We start from the raw sequence: 25,491 nt of genomic DNA, 5'->3' as shown, positions 1-25,491 counted from the left end.
GAAAAAAATAATTAAAAAAAAAAAAAAAAGAGAGAGAGAGAGAGAGAGAAAGAGAGTGAGAAAGGAGAAAAGACCAAAGAAGTCAAAAGAAAAAAAAAAAAAAAAAAAAGAGGGAGGAACGGGAAACCACCCCAAACTCTTGAAAGTCTGTGTATAAAAACTTAAAAGACTGAGACATGCTGGTCCTTTGTCCTTGTACATCAACCTTCTGTGTCATCCAAACTACTATTTCAAAATGTATGGCCTCTTTAGAACAAGCCTCAGTTGAATCATTAAATTTTAAGCCTCTGCATGCATTCACACTTGAAGCAGGTTGGGAGGGTTTTTTGGAGGGTGTTAAGTTTTCTACTGAAGACAGATTTAAGATGTGTTACAGTATGACAGTCTAATTACAGACTGCAATTTCAATTCATTTACTTCTGTTGCATCTTGCGATGGTTTAACATTTTCTGGAGAAACAATTACAGGACAATATTAAGAAATACAATTTACTATCTCCAATCTGCATGAGTATGCAGAAGTCATTCCATCCAACTCCACATTTCATTTTTGACCTAGCAGTGTTCACTTTATACTAGAAATACCAGAGAGAAATGTCTTTATATATTTTATGTTGATACGGTGTATTATTCATATAGTAACTTGTATGTATTTGCCACCTCAGCCAAAAGTTATATTCTAAGTCAATAAACCACATAGGTATCAGGTTTTTATTAATAGCTATCAGGTTCGAAATAGTAATGTCTGGAAACAAACTGAGACTGGGATTGTATTCTTCCAGACAGTCTGGGGGTAGAGAGTTACAAAAAAACCCCTGACCAAAAGGTTCTTATTCTAAAATAAAGGCCTAAAGGGCATGCAAAGGATCTAATACATGCACAGAGTGAACTGTGAGGTGACAGCCTATGTTGTGGTAGTGACTGTGACTTTGATCAAAGCCCCCATGATGCGAAATCACATATAAGAAAGAAGCACTGGCCAGCCTTCAAAAAAATCTTCAAGCCAAGATACAGAGGAGGATAAATAATGACGGAAATGATCTCACCTGCCTTTTGTCTTCCTCTGTATAATTCAAAGTATTGGCTGCAATAGATTTAGTATCTGTCTTTGTCCAGAAGATGGAACAATGCTTGCAGTCATTTCACTCATTTTTTTGAAAAGGCCAGCTTCTCCACAACTGCAACATGCCATATCCTGTGTGTTTATCTGCTGATGGGTTTCCTCAGTTTTTTGTACTACATCTTCCTCTGAATTAGATACAGCGAATATACTTGACAGTAAAACTTACAAGGCAAGGTGCTTAGTCCTTGCCAATACTCACGGCCAAAACCTTATCAATATGCTAGTGAACCTACCTAAAGCAATGAAGTTACTCTTTGTCTTGAGTAACGGAAGCAGAAACTGGCCCGTAACTAGCAATTAGAAGACAGTATCTATTATATTGTCAACTTAAAGGCAATTTTTTTCTCCTCTATTAAGAGGCTTTCGAGCCTGGTTTCCTAAGAAAAATAAGATTATGAAATTGAACTGTGTTGGCTGAGTACCCCATGAATAACTTCTAAGTCAATTTGTCACTGTCAGCCTGATTTGACAGATAGGCGCCCTTTCAAAGTCATTCACTTCCTAAAGGTTTTCAGAAGATATGCATTTAGGTAGCAAATGTAGCCCTCAGCAATGCCTTCGCTGGGAGATAAGAGTCCAGCATAATCCCCAACACCTATCAGACATAAGAATCCACACTGGGAAGAGACTGTATGTATGGCACTGCTACAGGAAAAGCTTTAATTGGTGCCCATAAAAATGAGACATCAGGTAATACAATCACCTCTCTCTCTCACTTGATGTTAGCCCTCAATAGTTTGACTTCTCGTGGAAATGCCATTTTTTGAAGTCTCTAATTCCCATATCAAATGACTCTCCTTTCTTTAAAAGCAATGTTCCTTAAAAACACATCCTCGGAGAGCCCTCACTAAGTTAGAGGCAGAGATAAGATGTCAATCAGACTGCGGTGAATCAGAGACTTGGGAGCCAGCTAGAGAACGTTACATTCTGCAGTGAACTCCCCACATTTTAATTACACAGAAGCAAAGTCTGTATTGCTGGTTAATCAAATTTTTGTTTGTCATAGCTTATCCACCCGTTATACATATGAAAATACACAGCCTGTTTTATTTCTGATCAAACTGTCTTCTCAGAACACCACCCAATTGATAGGCATGTGATTGTCTTCCCTGCAGAACGTGCAGCAGCTCCAGCTGATCAGCTCAGCTCCACGGGATGAGTGGCAGCCCTTGCCCATCGGAGGAGAATGTGCACAAATAATCATGATGAGATGGTGGGCCTGCTTTTAAAATGGCTTACTGCTCTATTAGCAATTTTTTTTCCACCAACTTAAGACTGCAGCCAAGTATAACTACAAAATGATTGCTGTGCTCAGCCACTAACAATCTGTAGAGCTTCTGGCTGTTTTAGCCATCAATCTCATTCAGCTGACTGATGAAGGATGGAGAATGCAGATGAAAGACAAGGAATTCAATTTAACAAAAATCAGCTTCTTCTCTCACAAAATCCCTCAGCTTTGGGAATAAGCTCACGTAACAGCTCTCCTCTCAAGCTAATAATGTCAGATGGTTTCCCAACGAGGTACAAAGAAATGAAGAGACACCGTTCTGCCTGCAGCCTCTGGCCATATTTCGCCAGGATCTCTCAAAGATCATCCAATGCCTCACTCTGCATTTTCAGACCAAGCTGTTCCTTTTTCCAGCTGCCCTGCACACTCAGTCTTCCAGATATTATAAAAAATTGTGTAGCTCCTTGCAAGACATACTTGTGTCACCAAAGTGCAAGGAAGGAAAACTATGCCAATAATGAGGGATTTTTCATTTTTCCCCTCCTTCTTTCCAATTACATCCAAGTAATGAATCATAGAATGTCCTGAGTTGGAAAGGACCCACAAGGATCATGGATTGACTGCTGGCAGTATCACTAGTGCACCAGGCCAGCAGTACTCATTAGTGCAGAGCTTCCCAAACTGTGGCCACAAACCACCAACAGCAAAGCCAGAGGAAGAGACCCACAGCTGGCCCTTGGAATCAGATTAAATAGGTCCGTGGGATTTTTCCACAGAGGCCTTAGTGCATTCACTAGTACTACCAGCCACTTCCTTGGCTCTGTGTCCCCATACTTTTCAGATTTGCACTTTGTGTCTCAGACCCAAGATACATCATTCTCAGGGCTGTAACACTTGGGAATTTTATATGGACCAAATGGCAAAATGAAGCAGCAGGCCAAGTGCCTTGCCTCTTCTCTTTAGGTGGAAAGGTGGAAAGAAGAACTCCAGCTGCTCATCCCAGCCATAGGGTGTCCAGCAGATGGCAACTCCCAAGTTTTCAAGCTACAAGAGAATAATCCCCTGGGTCCTTGGGAGCCTACCCACTGGAACTAGAGTCTTCACATACCATTTTGAAGACTTTGACTTCTTTATAGTGCATAGAACTTCAGTATGTTTCGACAATAGAAAGGACACACGTGTAGAAATTAGGAATGGTAAGTTTGATAAATAATAAACTTGTCTCCGTTTTGTTGCTGTCTCCTCTCTATAACTAGTCCTCTAACAACATCATTTTAAAAATTCCGTGCTTTAACGAATTTCTCTATTGCTTAAAGCAGCCAGATACAGGAATTCAGTTCTTTTATGGGCAAATCACTACCAGCCTAGCTAGTTTTCTCTAGCATGGGATATCTTAAAGAAAGCAAGAGCCACTGAAAACACCAGGAAGTTCTGTGTGTTTCCTTTTTTAACTCTTAGAGGTTTGGGAGTTAAAAGTCAAAAGTGGGAATGCTGGCATAAGCCAAGGAGGATTAAGGAGATGACATTTTTCTTCCCATAGCACTCTCTCAGCCCTTAGGATAGCTCCTACCCTTTTTTAAAAACAACAAAACACACAAAAAAAGGCAAGCAGAGCCTTGGATTACAAGCACACAAAGAAAATAATTCATTTTACTGCCTATCATAAAGAAACTCTGGATGTTTGGAGGACCGAGTGTGGAAAACAAATATTCTTCCCTGGGTATTTCACAGTGAAATACAAATATTTCATTATGAAATAAAAATAATCCGCTTTGTGATCATCTGAGGTGATCTTTAGTCTCAAGGGCTCAGCAATTCAGCAAAAGAAAATCGAAGTCCATAAAAATGAATGAAGTCAGGCAAGTATTATGTATCAAGTGACAAAAGTTATTTTGGGAGTTTAGAAACCAGTGCAGTGATATGATGATGGCTCCTCTGCATCTGGCAATATTCCAGGAAATGGCCTCTGAATGGCAATCCCCATTAGAGCAGCAGCACTGCTCTCTAATAATGTTTTGTCCATGTTTCAGTACCTGAATACCCCAGAGTAGTTACAAAGGCACCAAGAGCAATTTATGCAGGACTCTTCATGGAGAAAAGAGCTATTCTAGGATTATCAGATGTTTTCTCTACATTAATAGTTGCTGGTCTGTATCAATGGACTGATTCAGAACCAACACTTACAAGGCACCTCAGCCTCTGACACTTGTGAAGGGGCTTTATGTTCCCTTCAACCATCAAAAAGGGGAGGAGAAATTTGCTCTGTTTTCACAGCTATATAACAGCTTTTAAAAATTTTACAGCATGAGCACAGCACCTAATCCAATAAAGTCACCAGGAACGTTTGAAATCAAGGCCTCTCGAGATTTTGTTTCCTATAAATCCACCAGACTTAGAAGAAAAGGGTCTTTTCCTCAGAAATGCAGCACCAGTTTCACTGGAGTTGCGTAGGGCTGAGGAGTGTTTTTCTGACCCACTGTGGAAAAGATAGCTAGAAGTACTGGGAAATAGGCTGTAGGGATGCACAAAATAGACTGGAGTTAATGATCAGGAAGAAGAAAATGGAAATTCGATTTCTGAAGGAAATAAAAGGATTTGTTCAAAATAGAATGAAAATCAGGAACAAGCACTTTATTCATTTAATGCAAGGACTGCTCTCCATACATGGAAATAGCTACCACTTCTATTTAGAGGTCAAGGCACGAAAAAATACAATTCCTCTTCCTACTTACTATTGTCTGTCGCTAATCAACAATGTAGAGAAGGGTGGAGAGGAAAGGTGGAGACAGCAAAACTTTTGTGAGCGTGAATGCGAAGAGAAGTCCTGTCTTCTCCTTTAATTTCAGAAAGTAAAACATGATAGATAACTGACAATAACTTGAAAAACAAAACAGCAGCATCATCAATCTGCAATCATTCCAAGATTTTTTGATCACTGAAAATGGATTTATTTTTCTTCTTTTACTAAAGATAGGTCAGCTTAAGTCCATACTTCTTAAAATAATCTTTTTTAGTTACTTTCTCCACTGTGAGAAGGTGAAGAGCTGCATCTATTACAACTACATGCTGTGCAAACCTCATTTGGATATGATCATCATCAATCACTCCTGCTGTGCAGGTAGCATGTGAAAGGGAAACAAAACAGAAATCGTGCTGCAGTATTTGATACCACCACTCCCCTGCTCATGTGCTTTAGTTCATGGAGAGCCCAGCTGGCATGTGGATATTCTCTCTTTTTGGGATCCCTGCCTCCAAGCATTTGAGAATAGCTTTGGTGGTTTCAAGGGAAAGACAAAAATCCTCTCTCAAAGGCTTTCCTACTGAAAAGCATGCCAAAGTTATATTATTATATGCCATCTCTCCTTTGTAAACACACACACATTACTTGCAGCTCTTATCATATGCATACGCTTCAGTAGAACATAAATATTGTAAAAGGAATAAGAATGCAGTGAGTATCCTTTGTGGCAGTGCCATGCATAGTCCTGAAAAGAGCTATTAACACCAGCATCCTATTGCATTTCTCTAGCACACACTTCAGCTGGCTGTCAGCACTACAGTCTTGACCAAGGACAGTCTGGACAGGCATGAGACTTAAAAGAGCAAGAAAGATAGTGTTTCTCTCTTTCAGAAAGGTCTGGAGTAAGCTGCAATAAATATTAGATAATATTTAGGAAGGCAGAAGCAACTGGAGTTAGAGTTGAAAGACAGACTGTTTTACCAACACTCTTTCTACCAGCTTATCTAGGCTGTAAAGAGAGCACCTTCCTTGTGCTTCATAGGTCTGCTTAGTTCCATGCCAATTCAGTGGACCTGCACTAGTTTATCACATTCTGACTCCTTGGTATGACTCAGGTCAGCAGAAGTTGCCTGCACTTTGTGTTTTCTGATGCACCAGCACTGCAGCATGCCTGGTTTTAAACAGCTGTACAGCAGCGCACACTAGAGAGCAGCTCTTTCCGTCTCACTCACAACCCTCCGTATACCTCCGACCATCCATGAGAGCACAGACAACCAGTAATATGGGCATGGTAACACCCAAATGCAAACACACACACCCTCCTTAAGTGCCAGGACAGAAGTGGTGTCACTTCACAATACCCCTTACTTCCCTCAGCATGTTAATAAAACCACTCTGGAAGAACAAGGCATTTAAAGGCACCTCATGAGGATCCTGCAACAAACCTTCCCACATACATATCTGGATAGGAGACTTTGAACTAGAAATCACTTCTTCCCTTCCTCTAGCAATCATGCTACTCCCTTTTTTACAGGATAAACAGCATTTGTAACCTGAACCCCCCTCTGAGCTTCTTTAGCCTCCATCTACAGCCTATGCTCCATTTCATGGCAGTGACATGCCCAACCACCCTGCTGTTGACAACCACCTCATTTATTATACAGATGATGCAGAGATGCACACCCGTATGTCCTGGTGTCCTGCTGACACACGCATGCCTCGTAGTGATTTCATATGCTCTTGCCACAGAGTAGCAGCCCCAGAAGAAGCGAGGAGGGCTCTGGTCTCCCTCCACCCTACAGAGCCATCTCCAGGACGGAATGGGAACACTAGGACCCATCACTGACTGGGACAGAGAATGGCCACTGGGAGATTCCTGATACAGGCTTTAATGTTGTGATGTACCAAGTGCCATCCGCGATACAGCAATGAATGTAAGCATGTGTTTGACCTGAAAATCATGAATGGCCTCAGTGATTTCTTGCTATGCCCAACTTTTGAGGCAAGCGCATGCAAGAATGAAAGATCAGGGCAAAAGGAGTATGCAGTTTTCACTGAAACAAAGTGATGAAGGCATTCATGCAACCGGCCTCTGTAAACACACTCTTTTGCCTTGTATCACAGTTTTGAAACACAGCTGAAGGCCAGAGTCTGAGATGGTGAAGGAAACCCTCAGATTGTTGTCCACACAAATTAATGACACCATAGAAGGGGTAGCCTAGGTACCACTTTGTTCAACTTCCAAGTTGAAACTTCTAAGTTTAAAGCAGCAACAAGTTCACCTTCCATCTTAGTGAGCAGACACAAATGCAACTGTCTCAGTTTCAAATATGTACTCACCCAGAAGAGAAGGTTGAAGACAAACATTAGGTACTTGATACACTGCAGGCAGTTGTGAGCCATGCTGCACCTCTTCAGTTCTAGGAGAAAAATAAATGAGAGATCCAGGTAAAAGACAACGTACTTGTTTCCCTTGGGGGACGTGTACTTAGCCTTGGTGGCCTTAGGGCCTGGGTTGGTGTGGAATCCAAAAAAAGAGTTGCTGGCAGCCCCAAACTGGCCACCATACATGCTGCTGTAGCGACGAAAGGTGCCATTTGGGAAACTGTAATCCTTGCTGTCCAGGGAAGGGCTCCTGCGATAGGTCGACTCATCCGTGCTGGACCTGCGCATGGTGGCTTCAGCTCGTCTTGTCGCAACTGCTGTTCTGACAATCGACGGATGTCAATGGTGCAGGTGAAAGGTTTGTGATTTTCTTTCCTCCTCCTTGCTATGAATCCCCTATTGCTTTGCACCAGCTGTTCTCTTGTCTGCCATCCTATCAAGGAGTTATGCGTGCTGTACAGCAAAGTTGGCAAACTGAAGTCTGCTTAGCCAGGAGTTAGGGAGCAGCGTGCTTCCACATGAGAAAGACTTCTGCACAAGTAAACATTCCCTCTGGTGTCACAGTCGTCCCTCCCGACCCACCCCACTACCAGAGCAGAAAAAAAGAGAACAAGATATACTGTACCCAAAGCAATGAATTTTAAAAAAAGGAAGTGTGATCGCGCCTGGATAGCAAATGCCATATAAAACCCCAGCTCCACATGCCACACACAGACAAGAGAGTGCCGCTGCACAAGACCCGTGGGCAAGAGCAGGAATTATCCAAAAGGCAAACAGCTCCCGTGGCCCTTTCCTCTTCTCCACATGGCTCTGTCCCGAGGCGCTCGACTCACTGTAACCATTCCCGTGTCCCCTTCATGCGAAGGGAGCCTGTGCCCAGCCAGCCACGCAGCTCCATTCACAGCGCGGCCGCCACTCCTCCGAGGCTCCGCGCCAATCGCGCTCCCCGCCCGCCCGCATCGCCGCGCCCGGCCCGGCCCCGCGCCTCCCGCCGAGGCCGGGAAAGGGCCGCCTCGCCCCGCGCCCCGCTCCCTGCCCCTCCCTCCCCTCCGCCTGTCGCAGCCCCCCCCACCTTGCAATAACAAACCTCCCCTCGGTTTCAGAAAGCGGCGGGTGCTGCCTCAGCCCGGCGGGAGCGCGGGCGGGGACGGCGGCGGGAGCCCCCGGCTGGAGCGGGTCTGGGGCCGCCCGGCTCTGCCCGCCGGTCCCCCCCGCTTAGAAACTCTTAGCACGGAGTAACCGCGCGGAGATCGAGCCTGGCGTGCAGTTGTCTTTAAAATGAGCTGCTCGGATACACAGACAGTGTTGCTCAAAGGAACGGGAATAAGAAACTGTTGTAAAAATTTCTTATGCATTAAGCGTCGGGATGCTTTGGGGGGAGCGGGGTCAGAACAGGCTGTGCTTTCCTTCCTGGAAACCCCGTTTGTTCCCCTGCAGACCAGCCACCAGAATTCCCTTCATTTACTCAGTCCCACGGAATCATGCCTCAGCAAAATGTATGGCCAGCTCATTTGCTTCTGTAGCAGCCTGTCTCCCCTTGCAGGTAACTCACATACTCTGTACATCGGGGAACACTTCCCTAAAATCTTACTACTCCCACAGGCAGTAAAGAGTGGAAAATATGCCACACACAACTTTCTCAGAAAGGAAAAGTCTCACTGAACCTGTGGTAATTACAGTAGCAACATTCAGGAAAGCAAGACTCATTTACCATCTTTGCCCTAAATTCCCTGTGTAACTCACTTTGTCTCGCTATGTGCCACTTCCTCATGTGTAAAATGGGATGGCCTGTGTCTGCCTTCCTTCTCTCGTCTGCTGTCTTATCTCATCACTTTGGGTGTAAACTCCTGGAGCTAAAATGACTAGCTAATATTTTAAAAGGCTTGCCCCAGCAGAACATTAATCAGGATGAAAACAGGTTTCTGGTATGAAGCATCTCGCTAGTCTCAGCACAAATCAACAGACATAGGCAAATTAGTGAATGAATTAGTGAAAGTAAAATGAGTTGGTTTTGCACATAGCCTGAGCAGTTCACCCTTGCAAACCACTGTCTCATTCTGTTAATTTACAAACTGCAAAGCTAGAGTCTAATTATTTCCCTTCATTTACTCCACAAACTATAAATACACTGGGCATACCTGGTGCAAGCTTTAGAGAGAAAGAACTTGAGCACAAAACACAAGGCTAATAACTCCTGTGCCATCTGTTTCAACAACTTTGGATGACTTACAACTTTTCCACGTTTTAATTTCCCTACCTCTAAGAACAGAGGTATCCCATAGCCAAGACGGAGCTCACTATTCTACTTTTTCTCCCTTCCTTTCATGTACAGTATAAACTCTGTCCCCAGAAGGGAATCCTCCTTTCCTAGGACATAAAGATGGTCCTATGCAAGCAGATATGTGCTCGGTCTGAGTTGCCAATATACCATTTATTTTTCCTATGGCACCAAACATATCTGCCTTAAATCTTCCTCCTTGTCTGTATGGCAACTAGACCAGTTTGGCAATGGAAACCCAAAGGTTATTCAACTATTTTCTGTGTCCCCTGTCAGTATACAGAAATGCCTATGCACAAAGCTTCATATTAAATCGTAAAAGAAAAACTGTGTACATCTCTGTACACAGATTATGTTGAAATAGTGTCAAGTCAGATAAACATTATTTAACAAGGGTGGCCACAGTACTGCAAGCACATAACAGAGGCCAATTTGGCATATTTTCTGTAAACTAGACATCTGAATGCTCAAAACCAGCTCACTTACTGCTATCTGGATGAGAAAAGAGGCAGAAATAACTTGATTTCACCTTTTCTTAAGGTGAGAAATCATCCATCCCCAAGAGAATGCTGTCCTTAATATAGGTGTAGCAATTTATAAAGCCAAGATCTGAGGTAGGAAAGAGAGTTTCTAAATGCTGCTTTTAAATAAAAATAATACACATTGGCAGAGTGGGTATATTTCAGACAGATGCAGAAAAATGCACAAGGAAGACAGAGGTCCTACATGATGCTTAAAATAAAGGGTACTTTTATCCCAGCCTCCTTCCACTACCCTCCCCTAGCACACCTTATTGAAATGACAACTTTTAAAAGGCACTCTAGTGTAAAATTTAGCTCTCAGGTTGTCGCTGTTTTTCTTTCTCGTGCCAATATCAACAGCTAATTAGAAACAGTCATTTGGGATACAGCCATTATACACCTCTGGAATGATACTTTTATTAAATCTTCCAGTCAGTGTCACTATCGTAAATAGGAAATCCTTGACATAGCAGCATTGCAGCAGTAGGCTAACTGTGGCTTGGATGACATGCTTCTATGAAGGAGTAAGACCCTGCATGGGAACTGAGGAAAAGCAATAAAAAGAGAAGGGCTCATGTACTCTACTTTTGCCTATCTCTGGTGGAAAGTGTATGAAAGGGACAGGGTCATGCTAGGGCCCATATTAACATTTAAGCCATTACAATCAAGTAATACTTGTATGAACCAAGAAGAATAAATCTCAGAAGCATCATGCTGCTGGGCCATTATCTCCATGAGGGTGACTCAAAGGACAGGTGAATTATAGCTTTCACAAAACCTTTTGTTAATGACTGAGCCTAAAAATCACAGCCTGGACCTTGTGACCTCTGTTCACCTCGGCTTTCCATGTACTTTTTCTCTCCTCAACTGCATCTGTGGATTCCTGTCCTGTGGCCAATTCATATCGATTCTTCCAGACAAGAAAGCAAGCACTGTGCAGTCTCGCCAGGAGAGGTTCAATTTGTATTGATTTTGGTGGCACGCTACCATTTATGTTGTAACAACTCTGTCCCTGCTGCTTTGAGTGGAGGGCTGGCAACCTTTCAATGTCCCCAGCCAAAACCCTGGCCTTGTAAAAGAAGAGGCAGCAATCTAACAGTATCAGATGAGCTCTCGGCAATAGGTAGAAACTGTAAAAGGTTTGGGCATCAGCAGTAGATCTGTTAACTGTGTTATCCCTCACACTTGTTCTCAGTACAGCCTCATCCAAGGCATCAGCTATCACCTGAAGGCACACACCTACTTGTTCAGCTCACACTTCCCACCTGCCACCTCACCTCGTGCTTGCAGTCACCACAGGCACCATACCACGCTCCTACCTCCCTTAACCAAATCTACCCACGTTTGTTCTCACAGCTGAGGCCACCACCGCTGTTCCCACTCCTGGCTCTGCCACCTTGCAGGGCAGGTGGCCATTACCTGTGGGCAGGTGAGTCACTCCTTAAGGGTGTCGCAGGCACCCAGGCCCATCGGGATGAGGTACATGTGACAGCGTGCGGTGCTGCCCGCGACACCAGCAGCAGTGAGTCCCAGGTGGGGCTGAGGCCAGGCAGTGCTGCTGGGCCCTGATCCCCAGGTCAGGGACACCTCTGTTGCCGAGGCCTGAGCAAACTTTGTGTGTGTCCCCTGAGTTCAAGTGATGGCTTATGTGTCAAAACATTCTACTGAGGATCCCTAAATAACTTTCATGTCCCCATAATTTGGGTGAGAGCTGCTTTTCAGGCCTCTTCGGCCCCCTGCTCATCTTTGGCTCGTCTTTTGGTGCACCATGTTTCTCCAGACCCAGTTGCTTCCTGCCCTATTCCACATCCAGGGCTTCCTCTCCTTGTGCCTTGCTGGGAGTGGTGAACTCTGACCAAAAGAAACCATCAGTTGAAACCAACAGATATTTTGATACCACTTTGGATTAAGCCTGCCTTTTATCCGTTTGGAATATTGCTCTCTCATCCTGCTCCATGATTTGACCCTCATGATCACAAAACACCAGTCACTTCAGGTCACACAAAATACAGCCATTAACTAACTTCCTCATTAATTTAGTCTCATTTGTCCTTCAATGCCTGCACTAGTTTTCCTTCTACTAATGCCTCTTGTCACTGTCAAGACCTCTGCATACCTGCTCCATTTTCCCAGTGGAATAACCCACTTTGTATTAACCTCAGTAGCCTGTTGGTGAGCGTCTCATAAAACCCGTTAAGAAGTGATCCATGAAATAAATTCTAAAAATCCTGCTAGAAGCTATTACTGAAATATACTATATAAATACAGGGTATGTACATGACAACTGCTCCTGTTCTGCAACAGGGGGGTGTGCAAAGACAAGCATATGAGAGGTGACAGTCTTTCCCAGTAGTTTCAGTGAACAAAATATCTAAGATCAAATACTACTACAAGAGCTGGAGGTTTTTGTGTGTTATTAACTTCGCTTCACACCACAACATTAAAATGAGGTAAGGGTGATCAACTGATAAATACACTCCAAACAGTTAACTCTCTACTTGTGTGTACATACAGAGATAACCACATGAAAGTATTAATCCAAGCTGTTTGGCCCTGCCTGTCCCCTTCTTCAGCAACATGCCTAGTGGGCAAACCCTTCTCTCCCCAGCCCCCGTGAACTCTTAGCAGCTGCTGTTTGGTTACGTTTCATTCACCAATGCAGGCTTTGTAAAAAATGTACCTCCTTCAAAGACTGAGATAAACATTGCCTTTTCTGACTGGAGGGTGAACCAAAGTTCAGGGCCAGGCTGTCTGATGTGGTTAGGAGAAAAAAACCTTGTGAGGGAGCCTTTGATTTGTTTGCTTTTGTATATTCATTTTGCATGAATATAAATGACTAAAAGTGCAAGGCAAAAGAGAGTGAGAATATGATTTTCAACCTGACAGCCTTGCACTGCTGTAGGTCTGCAGTCTCTGCTCAGTCCTGGCCAGTACTGATTAATATCATCATGAGTGACACAGACAGTGGGATCAAGAACACCCTCAGCAAGTTTGCATATGACACCAAGCTGAGCGGTACAGTTGATGTGACTGAGGGACAAGATGACATTCAGAGACCTGGACAAGCTCCAGAAGTGAGCCCATGTGAACCTCATGAGGTTCAACAAAGTCAAGTGCAAGGTGGTGCATCTGGGTCAGGGCAACCCCAGTATTGGGAGATGAAGAAACTGAGACCTGCCCTGTGGAGAAGGGCTTGGGGGTACTGATGGATGAAAAACTGGGTGTGAGCCAGCAGTGTGCACTCACAGCCCAGAAAGCCAACTGTATCCTGGGCTGCATCAGAAAGAGTGCCCAGCAGGTCAAGGGAGGTGATTCTGCCCCTCTACTCTGCTCTGGTGAGACCACACCTGGGGTGCTGCATCCAGAGAGTCTTCAGCACAGGGAAGACATGGACCTGTTGGAGAGGGGCCAGAGGAGGGACATGAAAATGATCAGATGGCTGGAACACCTCTGCTGTGAGGAAAGGCTGACAGAGTTGGGGTTGATCAGCCTGGAGAAAGACCTTATTGCAGCCTTTCAGTACTTAAAAAGGGTCTATAAGAAAGATGGGGACAGACTTTTTAGTAGGGCCTGTTGCCATAGGACAAGGGGAAATGGTTTTAAACTAAAAGAATGTGGAGTCAGACCAGACATAAGGAATAATTTTTTACGATGAGGGTGAACACCTGAAGTTGCTCAGAGAGGTGGTAGATGTCCCATCCCTGGAAACATTCAAGTCCAGGCTGGATGGGGCTCTGAGCAACGTGATCTAGCTGAAGATGTCCCTGCTCATTGCAGGAGGCTTGGGCTAGATTACATTTAAAAGACCCTTCCAACTGAAACCTTTCTATGACTCTATGAACATGACTGGTGAACCTAGGCATTGAGTCAGCACCATACAATTACCTCTCTGCATCTGTATTCACAGGCTATGCAATGGAGAAATCTGGCGACAGTGTCCCTGCATATCACTCCCCTTTCTGACAGCCCATACAAAGCAAAAATGCAGCAACCAAAGGGTTTCCTTCCTAAATCCTGCTCTCTGCTAAAAATTCTCATGGTGCAAAGGGCCTGTGCTGACACATGTTGCCAAACACTTTAAGAGAGGCATGAGTGGGTCAGACTTGAAGCCATAAAGCCAGTTCCTGAACCAAAAGCAAGACATGTCAAAGCAGTCCCCTAAGAAACAGGTAAATGAAACCACCATCAGTCCCGCTCTGGGCAGCAGGTCCTCCAGCTCAAGGAGTATTACCATGGGGCTATAAGCCGTGAATCTCTCAAGACTCTTTTATTGTAGAAAGAAATATCAATATTTTTTTTAACAAGTCAAGCAGCAGAGAGCATGTTTCACTGAAACCTCAGACTTATTGCATATGTAAGAAGATCGCACACCTTCACTTTTATTTCCAGAGTCCTTGCTCGTCCATTAGCAATTTCATTATCTGTAAAAGGCTTTGTTTGCTGGAATGTGGTTGGGCCCTGGATTGCATGGGCAGGAGGAGAAAGTCAGATGTTACAGAGATTTTCTCAGCTAATGCAAAGATCTTTTAATATTTGCAGTTGTACCTGCAACTCCTTTAAAGATTTACTGATGCCTCCAACAAAACTTTGGAAAAATATTCCAGTCAGAAGCAATTTCACTTATATAGCAGAGTTCAGGTTTGTGGGGTTTTTTTAATTTTCTTTATGTTTTCTTTTTTTCCTTTATAAATAAGGAAATTTGCATGAAAAAATAAGATCTTCAATACTTAATAGCTCATCTCCTTCTGTTCACATACCACCTAAAGTCATGATCTTTGGTTTATGGCATAATTAGTTGCTATGGAAAAAACATAATCATAGACAGAGAAAATATTTTGGGTATGATTTGCAATGCTCTTTATTTAAGCCTGTGCAGAAGTTACTTTTGCAGAAACCTCACTGCTTTTGACGTGGTTTCATCTGCATAACGATTTTCATCACCTCTGCCTGTGCAGTCAGACACAATGGTGTTAGAACGTGCACGACTCACACTGAAGGCATTTCCTTCACCCATATTTGAGCATCTACATGTTCAGTGATGAGAGCACACATGCATGCAGAAGAGCTGGTGCCAAGTCAGACTAAGCAAACAAACAAATCTCTTTTAAAAATGACTTGGGATTTGGCCCCGAAACACTGTGCACCACAGAGCTCCCTTGCAATTTGTGCTTTCTGGGCTTTTATCATCCTGTTATTTGCTAATGATTTCTTTTGTCCAATCATATAAAATTTAAGTAAGGAGATTCCCTGTTTCCCCAGCAAATTCTGCATATTCATTCCTGGACAGAGAGGGTTATTGCTGCATATGCAAGACAAGCAGTGCCAGTCACTGAGCTCCTGGAGAAGCAGAAGCCCTGTTCCACTGCCAATGCCCTCAGTAATAAAGAATGAAAGAACAGAAATAAAGAACTCATCTGGCACTCCCTACAAGATGAGTTGTGGCCCAAAGAAAATCTTTGTCAAGACCTATCTTTGCAGTGTCAGCTGGTCTTAGCACCACAAATGCAATTTATGTGCTAGTTTTCTTAAAATAAGGTTACTTTCTCAAACCTGAGAGATCGGCTGATGTTCAAAGAAATACCACTTCAAACACACACGTGGTACTTAGGATCTTTCTGTCAAGTATAAAGCAATCAATCAGACACAAAAGTCTTTTAAACTACACGGTTCTGATGGTTTGTGAAAGCAGGTATTTTAAAGCAGATGCAAACAAAACAAAACAATTACTTAGAAAAATTCAAAGTTTCATTAATGTTCTCTAACTAGTGTGTGCCTTTTAACATCTTCATGTATTTTTCCCTTGAAGATTCAAAATGGATTCTCTTCTTGTCTCGCATCCTTAAAAACAGGGGTTTGCAAGCATATGAGCATGAAGCAAAGTTAAAATAACCCTATTTCAGCTCCATTTCTAAAGCAATGAAGGCCCTGAAATGTTCATTGACCTCACAGGGATCCAAGTGCTCAGCACTTTTGAGAATCAGGTCACGGAGAGCCCATTTCAGCAGGGTACTCAACCACAGTTTTCACTGCATTGAGATATTCACGTACTTAAATAGTAAGCACACACTTAAATGCTTTTGTGAGCGGGATTGTACTTAAGCATGAGAAATGCGGTGTTCAAAAGGCTGCAGATTCAGATGGACTCAGTATAGACCTGCTCTAGCGGAAGGAATTGCTCCCTAAGCACACATCTTTGAGGCTACTTCTTTACCTGCAGAGCTGGCTGGGAGGTGCCTTCAGCCAAAACAAGTTATTCCAGGTGGTTTGAAACAGGGTAAGGAGCACTCCTACCAGAAACTCAGTCAACAGATGTGAGTGAGCACACAAAGACCCCAGGGCATGCCAGAGAAGTGACCTCTACTACTGCAGTGCCAGGTCTGTGTCTTTGTCTTCATAGCCAAAAGACCTCAGCTTGCTCATAACTCCCTTAGGCTCCTTCCAAAATCCTCACTTAAAGATAAATAGACTTCTTTATCCAAAAAAGGACTGAAAGTAACCCCCTAAGGGAGTAATAGATGATCTTTTCATCTTGAAAGATAACTTCTTGGAACAAGCAAACAAACATTATATTTTATGACATGGAAGTTCTGTCACACCAACTCAATGCATTTCTTACAATGCAAGCTGTGCTGGGGAGAGCTTAAAATTAAAACAGAAGTATTAAAGATCTTGCAGCAAATTAAAAGACTGTTTGAAATAGAATCACAAACAAAAACATTAGGTGATGATTAAATATTGATATTAAAATGGAATGGACCTGTACAAAGAAAATGCACTGGCCATGTATATTTTTGCATATTTTGTTATCAACTATGATTCCTTTTCTTGATGTTGTAAGGAATCACAGGGTTTATATCATCCCACACATAAAAAGTGAAAAAATGTGGATCTCTTAGCCCTGACGTCTCTGTAACCATTCAAGCAAAAAGAGAGGAGTTTCTGCTATAACATAAAATAAAATGTAGGTAGGAGCACAAGCTTTGGTTTTCTGCTTTGCCATTCTGAGCATTCATAACAGTGAACAGTCAAAAATAACTTCACAAGCACGACTAACAGACATACTTTCAAATATATTTTTGAACAGATAACACATACAGGTAAACAATTTAAAACAACAGCCTAGGATTTACACTCATAAAATACATATTATTGAGTATAATAGTGATAATGCTTGAAATAAAAATGCTCTTTTGGAAGAAAAAGTATCACCTGCACTGGAAACCATGTATCTGTATTTATTTGTTCACATCACCACAATCTAGCTCTTTTTGTATTTCACTGTCAAAATCTGTAAATAAGCTCATTTCCCTAAGGAAGGGTACATCTACACAGAAAGAAGAGGCACCCGTATTTTAAGGCAGTACAGGTGTGATACCTGTATTGCAAAACATACCTACGGTCAGTTACCAAAGGTAATACAGAAGCCCTAATTCAGCAAATCTGAACTGTCAAAAAAATGAGAAACTCATCTCTATTTATTAAGGTGCTTAATTCTATTTAACTTTAATTGTAGGGCTTTGTTTGGACAGAAATAAGGACATAAATTAGAACTCTAATGTGAAAGAATGAAAGAGAACCAGTGCATGAATTTAGAGGTTCTTATTGAAAAGGTACTGCCGAAGTATCTGTTTAGTCTTTAAAGTCATCACCTGTTTTGCACACTGGCTAAGATTCTGGATTTAATCAAAACCAGATTTGCACCTGTATTTTTACCTGTGTGTTTGTGCTGTTTCCTATTGGTTTGTACTAGACTTTCAGATATTCCTACTTCGTAAGAAACACTGGGCACAGGACCTTTGCAAGATTTAATCCTGCTAAATCTAAGCCCTAACATAAATTAAACTGCTAAAAATGCAAGGTCAACCTCTTCTGTATTCTGACCTCCAAACAGTTTGTTTACTGTGTTATATTTATGAGGATATTTATGAAGGCAGATTTATATACTAAAAATTATTTCTGCATCAGATCATCAAGAAGCCAACTGAAAAGTGATTTGGAACATTTCCACACACAGGAAAAAAAAAAGGCAGAAAGAAGAACCAGCCCTCCTGATTTCTGTATTCTGCATTTCTGCCTTTAGACAGGATTTCTTATCTGATGGAGAAAGAAGACCTCCTTAGAAATATCTTTATTTTACACATATTTCCAGGTATCTGAAGATCATATTAAGTTTCTGCATAGCTCTGGTATTGCTAATGGTATTTCTCTCAAATAATGCACAATTATGAGCCTATAAAGCTTTAATTAAGATGTTTTGTAACCTAAGTGTCACCCAAACCTATGCTGTAGGGTAAACTGTACTTTTTAATTTCTATTTGTTATGTTTACACTATGCAGACATTCATTACCATAAAAGGTAGTTATTATTTCTTACAAGACAACAGAAATTCCTTGGTCAAAGTCTGTCTGGATAAAGCAAACAAATAATCATGTTGTTTGCTTCCATTTTGGTTGGAAATAGAAAAGCTAAACAAACTTTAACACAACTCTACCAACTCCTACAGGGATCAGACACTACAAAGCCAAAACTGTACCTCTGCTGCTTTCCACATGCCAAGAACCAAGATGCTGAATTTATTCGCAAGAGCAAAAAGTGAAAATACCCAGAAGATAATTATACTCACTGCCTGGCTCAAACAGCGTACTATGTTTGGAGCCTGGTCCAAAACACACTGAAATCACTGCAAGGTGCTCTTCCAATCTCAATACCTCCAAAGTCTGACTGCTCTTAGTCCAGGCAAATCTTGGAACAACCTTCTGCTCCCATTGATGCCTGGACAGTGTTGTGAGCAGGACTGCAATAAATTGTTCATACTCAGATGAGATGGCATTAATTTTTTTAATGCAAGACAGAGAGGGAGGAGGGTTGAATTCAAGAGCTCCTTCACCACTGTGGAGTGGGATTTATTTATCTGTTTAAGACAAGATAGGTACGAGAAGTATGACAGGTAAGATGTAACACGGCATTAAAGCTCCAAGTACTGGGAAGGAAGTAGAGCTGACATGTTCACCAGAGCCTGCGAGGGCTCCCTGCTGGCCTGCCAGCTCTGTGGGTCAGACATGTGATCCCAAAGGCATTCTGCTCACTTGTTCCTTCAGATGGGCGTTAGACACTGCCCTGTAGTGAAATGTGCACCTTTCTTGCCTCACAGAGTAACTACAGGAAGAATTTCAAGAGAAATACACACCTTTCAGACAAATTTTTAAAAATGCAATCCAAAAGAAACCAACAAACATCATTTTATCAATAAGCAACTGAAAGCAGAAAAACATAGCTCCAGCAGTGTGAAACTCCCCTGGTTTGGCCCAGTGAGAGTGCTTGTTCTCCCCTCCTTGTGAAACAAACAGGACTCACACCGCTGCAGTGCGCTGCATCTGGCAGTCTGAGAGCTGCTATTAGCCCTGCTATGAGTCCTGGTATAATCCTTGGCCTGGCCTTAGCTGCTCCTCCAACAGCAAACTCTGCTAGAAAGGGAACCAAGCCAAAACTGGCTTTGGCAAGACAGAGGTGCAAATTTGATTTTCCTTCATGGAGTAAGTTACAGATCCTGCAAACTCGTGCCTCATGCAGCTGGAAGCTGACAACTTCAGATGAGAGGAATTTATCATTATTATTTTAGTATGAGAGCTACTCACTGATTGCAGCTTGACAACTCCAGTTAATTAGTTGATGAAGGGTCTGCTGCACACTGGCTGGCTCCACATCTGTGGACGATGACACAATCAGCAGAATGAAATCCATACTCAAAAGGTCTTTGGTCTTTTTAATCCTGAACTACAAATCACAAAATCCACATAACAAAACCTGCAGATCAGAGGAATTACACAAGAGTTTCCCCTTTCTCTGGCCCTTGGGACAGTCTGGTCTCTGCTGCTTTTTGAAGCTCATAAACAGACAGACCTGACTACAAAAGCTTCTTGTTTTCTTCCTGGAGTCCCAGTGGTTCCAGATAACTGCTTTGAGCTCAACCTGGCAATGTTCCCTTATGGCTGCTTTCCCCAGCAGGGAAATACCAACTTGCAGGTTTTCCTCTGCTGCTGCCAAACAGCAGGTGGGATTTACCCACCTTGTCAAAGAGATTATGTCAAGATACCTGGCCCCACCTATCAGATCAATGCACAGAGCCCACGTGCTATTTTGCATCCAAGTTTGCAAAATGTTAAGGGTGTTACTGAATAGTCAGCTAAAATAATATGTGAGGCTATCATGTCCCAAGCTCTTGAGAAGTGATGGAGAAGCCCAAATAGCAGGGAAAGCTGGCTGGGAAGTGATCTATATGGGGCTGGAGCTATTGGAAGCCACTTGTTGTGGTTCAGCCTGAGCCAGCAATATAACCATGATAGCTCACTCCCCTACTCCCACCCCAAATCTGGAAGACAATTGAATGGGAAAAGAGAAACTCATGGACAGAGATAAACACAGGTTAATAAAATAATAATACTTATATACCACAGCCACTACTACTATGTATAAAATTGAAACAGAATATAAAAGATACTCACTGCAATTCCTCAGAAACTTGTCCATACCAAGCAGCCTGTCTCAGGAAGCAAACACCTTGGTCCCAAACAGCTGATCCCAGGGGAAGAGGAGGTAAAAAAAAAAGGCAGAAAGGCCCAAAAGGCCCAGAGGCCCACTGTAAAATGGTAGAATAGCAAAAGGCCAAACTAAAGGAACTCCTGAACAGAACTCAGCCAAAATGGAGCAGAACTAGAATAGGTCCCTGTCTCCTTAGCTAGAAAATCTGGCTATCCTTAAGTATAAAGCATGACACTAACGGCATGGAATATTCTCATTAATCATTCTGGATGTCAGGCAAGGTCTGCCCCATCTATGCCCTGCCTTCCAGGATGCCTCACACCTGGAGGCAGAGATCTCAGAAAGACGTTGGCTCCCAGACAACAACTAAGATAACAGTAAGTTCTTATATTCTCTTTGTTCCAACTCAAAGAGAGAGGAATGTTACTTGAAGAGAATCATTGACTCTGTCCTGGGGTGTTATTTTCTTGTCCTCAAACTAAATCCAAACAACAACCATATGAGCTATGAGAAAGAAAAGTTTCTAACAGCATTAAGTTGTTTCCAGTCAAACCAGCACACCACTAAGCAGTGCGGGACAGGGGAAGCACAGTGCCCATTGGGAACAAGAGCAGGCTGTTGCTGGTAGACCAGGAGCCTTGTATCAGTGGGAGCTCCTGCAGATATTTAGCTGGCCCTCTGCCAGACTCCACCTGTAATGAAATAGCATAGCTGTAAATCTCTCAGTGGCCCTAGTTCTTTGCACAGAGAAAAGCATTTTTTTCCTTTACCTTCCATATCCATATTTTGTGATTTTCAGGGCACAACCTGCTTTCATCTCCCTTTTTACTTATCACCTAAGAAGGTGAACTGCACTTCTAGATCCTCTCTTGAAACAAATCAAAAAAGCAAAGAAGAAAACTCAAAGATTCACTGTGCACATCTGAAATGTGGGCAATCAGAGGTTGCTGGAGAGCAATCAAGAGAAAGGTCACTTCCTTTAGATGAAGATGATGAAATTTTAAGACAAGCAGCTCTTGTCACTAGGAGCTATAAGCATAGTATATAACTCAGCAGTCATCTCACTTTGGCCTCCTGAGTCCTGAAAGGGGCTGCAGAGAAAGGCACACAGCTATGGGCAGAGGAGCCAGTATTTATTAACAGATGAGTATGACAAACAGAAATGGTCGGGTTCAGAAGCCACTGCAAAGGCTTTACTAGTTTAATTCTGGTGAGCTTTAATCTTGTTTTATTAATCCACATGAGGACTCTGTTGACAGAGTCTGCTTTCCTCTAACAGAAACGTTTCAGTTCTGGACCAGTTTGTCTACACTTCTTGAAATAACATAAAAGCAGATGAAGATTTTTTAATGTGTTATAGGACTATCTCCTCCCAGTTTGAGAGCAGCTCAAAGGAATTGGTTTCAACAACTTTGCCATGATTTAAGTTTATTTTTTGACCATGCTGAGCTCTAACAGAACAGAGGCTCCAGTGAGAGCTGTGCTTTATTCTGTCTCCACCAGGACGCTATTGAAAATCATGGGATGAATCAGGACAGCACAGGTGCTGCACACAGCGTTTAAAAGCAAAACATTCTGCTGCAATAATGTTTGAGCATTTGGGGGACCTCGAAGATTATTTTTTGTTTTTACACTCTAAACAAAAAACCACTTTCCATGTTGACATTAATTTCTATAACACAGCTTTAAAAACAAAACAACCCCAAAATTCAGTGGACTGCACCCAGGATGACAGTGCCTGAAAATTAGAAGCAGCATGTTGACATTTTTCGAAGAAAAAAAAAAAGTGTGTGTGTACACACAGGCGCTTTTTATTTTTCACAAGATCAACAAAGCTCTGGGGCTTATTCCCACCTCATGCAGCCAGAGGCAGGGACAGGCTGGTCTTTGCAGTGCATGAACACTTAGGCACAAGAAGGAGTTGCTTATCCAAACATCTCTGTGCATCAGAAGTAGTGAGCAGCATGGCTCTCTCAAACCCATGATGCTGAAGCCTTATCCTTCCTATCAAAGACAGAGACTTTAACTTGAAGGCTGGCTGTCCCATCTCAGTGTTTCCAGGACAGAGTTATTAGCCTATAATAAGCAAGATCCTAACAGCAGGTTCGTAAGACTAAAAAAATCCCCTTAGTCATCCCCAGCCCATTGTGAACAAATCCCTGCACTAGCAGTGAGGTTAGCTAGGATTTTTCTGTGGGATCAGGTTACAGAAGCTCCTAATCTTAAATCCTCACCAAACCTACAGCAATGATGTCTGCAGTTCTGTTTGAACCAGCAAGAAGTGTGAGTCAATTCTCACGGTAACAGGGCAGAAGAGATGCAATTCCACACATACCCTTAAGCACTCTTGAAGAGGCATCTGAATGCTGTCCAAAAATTAATTACATGGCATGACAAGCTCTGACAATTAGCTAACTAGGCTGCTTGATGGCTATGATTTTAAATAAGGATCTTTCAAGGTGGCAACTCTGGAACAGGCAGTGCTACTGTCATAACAGTCTGAGCTGTCATGAAAGTGTGGCTGCAAGACAGCCCTTCAGGCTGTGACTGCAAAGGAAAGAAAATAACCTATTTAACTGCACCTCTACCTCATATCCGTCATCAGGTCGTCCTCCCTTACAGGAGGGCTGGAAGAAACTATGACCTTGGTCTTCTCCAGACAACTGCTGGCCCCCATGAAGCAGCAAGGGAAGCAAGGACCACCACCTGCTCTCACTGGGGCTGGAAGAGCCTCTCTGTCTCACACCTCATTGGCCAGAGGTCACAGACAGGCCTGCAAATCCAGCTATAATAGTTCCCGTACAGTGTGTCGACAGGCCCAGCACCCTTGACACCAGCTAGACCCCAAAATGCACTGCCTCCAAAATCCCCCGCTTATCACCCCAAGCAACCCTAAAGGTTGCTGCTCTTCTCCCTTGCCACTGAACAGGAGGTTTGTCAAAGGGCTTTTGCTGCCACAAACTGTTTGTGCCGATTTCTCTGATGGTTGCTCATGGAAATCAGGGTTTCACTCACACAGCCCTCACCTCTTTTCAGTAAGAAAACAAAGCTCCCACTTTCTCAGTTTTTTCCCTTTGTATGCAAAGGAAAAGGATGAAGAGGCAAGGATTTCAGGATAGTAAATAACCAGAGTGACTTGACAGCAAGTAAACTAGCACTTGCAGTGTTCATGGCAACAGCTTTTGGCATCACAGGAGAAGAAACAGAACTAATTACACAACAATTAAACTACAATCTTGTATTTACAAGGTAGACTTTCAATGTAGCCAATTACTCTATACGTAGTGGTGACTAAAAGTCTCCGTTAGCATTTAGAGATCATCTATGAGATGACTGGGTTTTATCAGTATATCATTTTTCAATGAAAAAGGATCATGGACTATATAAAATAGGGAAGATGGGTTTCAGTGGAAGTTGAGTGCTTGTTTTCCATTTATACATGTGAAAATCTTCTGTCTCTTCACAAGTCTGTTGCAAACATATTTCAGTCACAAAACATGTTGTTTTAAGTAATCACTTTGCAATTTGCTATTCTTCTCTGATGTAATTACCTATGTTAGTTGGGAGTTTCTTTTCCCTGATGGGATTGCTCCCTGGGCCTTTAAAAGGTTTCAGTTTGGTTCTGGTATGTACATTTATGAGGAGTACATATATTAACAAGCATGTGTCAGTGTATACACTTCCACAGAAAATCAGAATCTTAAGAATTTCACTGATAGCCGTGAGAAATGGATAATTTCATGTTTTATTATAAAACTTTTTAGTCTTGGGTTGGACTTTGTCAGGGCTGAGCTGCAACCTGACAGCTCATTCTTCTTCTTTAGAATCAGGGATCAAATCTCTATCTAGATAGGTGCGTTGAAGCATTGTTCACTTAAACTAGATCTGCTTTTAAAACCATACGCTAACTAACCATCAAGTTTTGATATGATTCCCTCAGAGGCTCACGCTCCTCACTCATGATTCAGATATATAAGCAAGATTCTCAGCTGCTGCAAAACAACTTAACTATAAGGAAATCAAAAGCACTGGATGGATTTACACCAATTGAGAACCCAGCCAACCATCTCAAAATTGCAGAGGCTTCCACTCAGGCAAGCACCACCACTGAAGTAATTCTCCCCCATGTATACGCTGCCTTTTTCATTCCTGGTGCTGCAGTGGAAAATATCTGCAGCAGCATTTCTGAACTGCACCCTGGGATTTGCTTACATTCTCCCCTTTCTTTGAGTAGGGGATCTGTTTTCCTGATTCAGTTGAGCTATCTCTGCCAAGACTCGACTCACATAGTTTGTGCTGCTATGGCACAGGTGAGATACCATTCCCTCAAGCTGTCACCAGCCTCACTAGAGAATCAGCTGCCAGCTGGGTCTCAGCATCCACAGAGGAACCTCACGTGTCATGATGTTAGACTCCCTCTTGCTTCTCCATCTGGGAGCATGGCTGGCTCCTTTCTCTCTCAAGGCAAGCAGCCAGTAAGGGCCAGAAGTCACTTCACACTGTTATTTGCTACCTGCCAATCCATGTACCCAAGCCAGCTTACTTTGAGAATCTGGCTTTTAGATTTTTTTCTTCCTTTCAGGCAAAGGTATATCAGGACACTACTGCTAAATACATGTTTTGTTATAGCCTCCTATTGCTGCTGAATGCCATAGTTAATTCTGTCTCAGGCTGTTC

At 42.7% G+C, this 25,491-nt stretch overlaps 1 protein-coding gene across 17 annotated transcripts in view; it reads right to left on the bottom strand.

Moving 5' to 3' along the window:
• TSPAN4 (tetraspanin 4) overlaps nt 1–25,491 on the bottom strand; it is a 445,369-nt gene that overhangs the window by 187,626 nt on the left and 232,252 nt on the right. For 12 of the 17 annotated variants that reach the window (XM_065066071.1, XM_065066069.1, XM_065066068.1 and 9 more), the window contains one exon: nt 7,431–7,510. The exons of 3 other annotated variants lie outside the window; for them this stretch is intronic. In XM_065066071.1, coding sequence (XP_064922143.1) covers nt 7,431–7,493 — 63 coding nt within the window. In that variant the 5' untranslated portion in view covers nt 7,494–7,510. Of the gene's footprint in view, nt 1–7,430; nt 7,511–8,100; nt 8,409–19,910; nt 20,032–25,491 lie in introns of those variants that run through there. 2 more of the 17 variants (XM_021296672.2, XM_021296675.2) reach the window with 2 other exon arrangements.

The sequence above is a fragment of the Columba livia genome, chromosome 5 (assembly GCF_036013475.1).
Source record: "Columba livia isolate bColLiv1 breed racing homer chromosome 5, bColLiv1.pat.W.v2, whole genome shotgun sequence".
NCBI classification, from domain to species: Eukaryota; Metazoa; Chordata; class Aves; order Columbiformes; family Columbidae; genus Columba; species Columba livia.
This window is presented reverse-complemented; position numbering and strand designations above follow the sequence as displayed.